The sequence below is a fragment of the Gavialis gangeticus genome, unplaced genomic scaffold (genome assembly GCF_001723915.1).
Source record: "Gavialis gangeticus isolate Ggan-Ray unplaced genomic scaffold, GavGan_comp1, whole genome shotgun sequence".
Classification (NCBI taxonomy): Eukaryota; Metazoa; Chordata; order Crocodylia; family Gavialidae; genus Gavialis; species Gavialis gangeticus.
In genome coordinates, this window is record NW_017729024.1 from 46,578,712 (window position 1) to 46,582,672 (window position 3,961).

General features: G+C 41.4%; 1 protein-coding gene across 2 annotated transcripts in view; it reads right to left on the bottom strand.

Moving 5' to 3' along the window:
• Window positions 1-3,961, bottom strand: part of PTBP3 (polypyrimidine tract binding protein 3) — a 145,373-nt gene that overhangs the window by 55,631 nt on the left and 85,781 nt on the right. For both annotated transcript variants that reach the window (XM_019517053.1, XM_019517054.1), the window contains one exon: window positions 614-689. In XM_019517053.1, the coding sequence (XP_019372598.1) occupies window positions 614-689 (76 nt within the window). The remainder of the gene's footprint in view (window positions 1-613; window positions 690-3,961) is intronic.

The following is a 3,961-nucleotide window of genomic DNA, read 5'->3' on the forward strand; positions in this document are numbered from 1 at the left end:
ACCCATCTGACTGTGTAGGCATGGACGCCACAGTTGCCTAATTTCTTAATGAGAATGAGATGAGAGACAGTGTCAAAGGCCTTCCTAAAGTCCAAAAGACTACGTCCACTGCTACACCTATTTGAAACAGAAAAGAAATCAAGCAAAAATTTTCCAAACTTATATGCATGTCTAATTTGATTATGATGAAATACCTCTCTGAGGTTCAGAAATTCTGTGAGCAGACGCTAGAACTGAATATCCTCTACCTTCATAATTTTAAGAATGCTCAGATACTTAAATTCCCCCCCAAAATTTTGAAATGCTGAAGACAATTAAGGGCTATAAAAATCTCTCACAGATTACTAGTTTAATTACGCCTATTAAAAATAAACGACACTTGACCCATGGTATTAGTGAAATTTTAGATTTCCTTGACACCAATTCTGACTAAAGCTTCTGTAAAGTCCTTTTCCCCTTACAGTTTCTATGGTCTTTGCAGTAGGTTTTGCTTGTAATCTAAAACTTCTTTTGTAACCATTTTATGAGCAGAAACAAAAAAGCAGAAAATCCCTGAAAGCACACTTACATAGAAGAACATTAAAAGCATGATAGATTAATAGTTTTGGGATACCTGTAGCTGGAGTAGAATTGTTCATGGTAAAAGGCCCGTTAGTGATACCAGAAGAAAGAAGCTCGTCAGATCCACGCTGAAAAACAAAATGCAAGATTATTAGTAAAGGTGTTCTGGACAATGGTCCACTTATTTATTACACTTATATCACCACGCTTCCTACTGTACCATAATGCACACTGCTTATTACACAACAACACTTCAGGAACAAAAAAAAATGCAAATTAAAGTGTTTGGGTAGCCACACAACTCTGACTGGTTCCATCTCAATTTACTGAAATTTTACTATGAGTTTAGCTGTATTACATTGACAACTAATCTACTGCTTCTTCTACTACAAAAGGCAGAGGAACAGAATGTAACAATATGCAAACTGATTTGATCATGTCTTGCATAAAATAGGCATCACTAAGTGACACACAAGGACTCTATTAAATAATAATTTAAGTCCTATCTGCTGCTGTTATGCATGTCTCTACCCCAATCTGACTCATGCTACACAGTAAAACCTCCTGATTTAAGCAATACAAAAGAGGAACCATTTTGGATTGATATACCTGATTGCACAAGTAGCAACATGTTTATAACGTATCGTGTCTTTTCATAATGCACAACTGCAACACGTGTAAAACAGAGCAGCATTCTTCACAATGAATTGTGCTTTCCAGGATCAATTTTTAAAAGCTAATACTTAATACTACATAGTGGCAAATATCTATCCGTGTTGTGATTAATACCTACAAAAACTATTGCTTAAAAACTTTTGAATTTTTTTTTAGTGTGGAAATTCAGAATAGAAAAAATTCACTGAAAAAATTATCAAACATCAACCATGCCTTTAATTACATAACCAACTTAACATGTCATTAAAAAAAATGAAATAAATCACATTCATTCTGCCCCTCTTCCTTCTGAAACAGGAAAAAATAGTAGTTAAACTTTTCAGAAAGAAAAAGGCTTCACATTACTGAATTACTTCCTGCAAAAATGTTTAAAAGCATAGGGGCCAGCAGACAGACTGAGGCTGTGATTCAACACAGCTTTTGAGTACCTGTTTAACTTAAATTCCATCTTGTCAATGGCACTTACGCTCATGCTTCACATGGGAAGAAGCATGTGTTCAGTTTATATGTTAACATCTGTAGAAGTAGCTTTTGCAAAGCAGAGTCTCCCTGAAGAATATGCATTTCTGAATCAGGATGAACTTAAGCATATTATTAAAAATTAAAATCACATGCTTGAAGTGTACCACTGAAGAGATACCTCAGCCATTATTGGGAAAAGGGAATTCAAGAGACAAGGACCCTTCATTAAAAAAAACCACATGCCGTGAGTGTTTGGATATTAAGCTGTTCATTCCAGTTGATTACAACTGCTGCTACAAAACATACTGAAAGAGGATGTTCCCCCAAGCAATCGAGACAAAACTATGTAAACCTTTGCAAATCAAAAAGTGATGCTTTGAATTACACCTGAAACTGACTAGGAATTAACTGTGATACCTGATAAGCAAAACCAAAACAATACTGATTTCAGGGAATCTAACAGCCAGGTTAATTTCACTCTCATTCAGCTTTGGAATACTCTTTAAAGACAGCTCCACTAAAGACTACTGCAGTCATTGAGTTTAGCAGGCCCCAAGGGCCTAGGCATAAGTTACAGTAAAACTGAATTCCAAAAGATAATTATTACCTTGCTATATACAAACGAAAAAGGCACAGTGGGTTACTAATGGCAGCTGAGATTTTAAGGGTAGATAGGTATATGCAAAAGTGACCAAACCATCAGCCTCTTGGTTGAAGCATGAATACAATGCCTATACAGCCATCCATGCATTTATACCACTCCCCCTACAAATGTTTCATCCTTCCTTCTGTACCATGACTTGTCTCAGCTAAAATAATCATAAACCAGTACAAATCAGTTCCAATACCTAGCACTGGCTTAGCAGTAGGGGTGTGCAAAACGGGCCGTATTCTATTCAGATTCGGCTTTGGGGACAATGACTGGATTCGTTGATTTGGATCACTGTCCTGATTCAATCTGGCCGAATCTGAACCTGAAGATTTTATGCTGATTTGGAGAATCAGCAATTTGGCTATAGACACAGCTTTAAATGGTTTTTCTACATACCTCAACATACCAGGCGTGGCCTGTGAATACTACGATGGTGGGGGGGGATGGAGCGTCCCACAGGAACACAGGGGGACCTCCCCCCCTGGAGTACTTGGCAGTGGACCTGGAAATGGACCAGAAGTAGCTGCCGAGCATGTGGGGAACGCCCCCCCATGGCTTGGCAATCAACCATGGGGGGACCCCAGGTACCCCCCCAGACCCAGGAGACACCAGTCACTGAGCCAGGGAGCAGAGGTTCTCTCAGGCACTCCCTGGTGGACCCAGAAGTTAACCAGAAGTGCTTCTGGTCCACTTCTGGGTCCACTGCCAAGCACACTGGGACACCCTCTCCCACCCCATACTCCCGTGGGATGCTCCGTCCGCCCCAGCATCTCAGCATTCACAAGCCGCCTGGTACATTGAGGTATGTAGAAACAACATTTAAAGCTGTGTCTATATCTGAATCATTTAATCTCTCTGAATCAATTCGGAGGGTTCCGCTTAGATTCAGACAGATTAAAAGGTCTGCCAATTTGGAGATTTGGCCGCTGAATCACGCTGAATCTCCACTGAATTGAAATCAGTGACCGAAGCGTCGCACAGCCCTACTAAGCATACTCTGAAATCACCAGCTGCTGCAACGGCCTCAGGGTTTCTGTAGGCTTAGGGCAGAGCCTCCCCCACGCAGCGTGGGGCAGCAGGGATTGCCCCCTCACCTGGCAGCAGCCAGTGAATCGGGGCTTTGTTGTTGTTAAAGGGCCAGGAGCTGGGAAAGCAGAAGGGGCAGCCATTGACAGCAGGCGGGGGATGGGGCCAATTTGGAGATTCGGATCAAATCGATTCGGGACAGATTGGAATCACCCAATTGAATCACTGTCCCCCGAATCAGCCGAATCCGAATCCAAAATGAATACTAGCTGCTTCCCACAGGCCTAATGTATATATAGTACAAAAGATGCATTAGTCCAAAGCCAAGACTCATGATGTACCACTGAGTTCATCGGGCTGGCCTCACCACAAATCAACAGTTTCAAGCCATGGTGACCCCATAGATCAGCAATGCTCAGTATGCATGTACTCCAGATACCCCCCCCACCAGGATCCATGTGCTAATTAGTCCCCCAGTCATGACTGGAACCAGAGTTTGTGTCAAGTCCTTCAATGCCCCAAATATTTTTATGTAGATGATGGGTGTAGGTTGTAGCCATGTTGGTCTACAGACATAGGCAATCA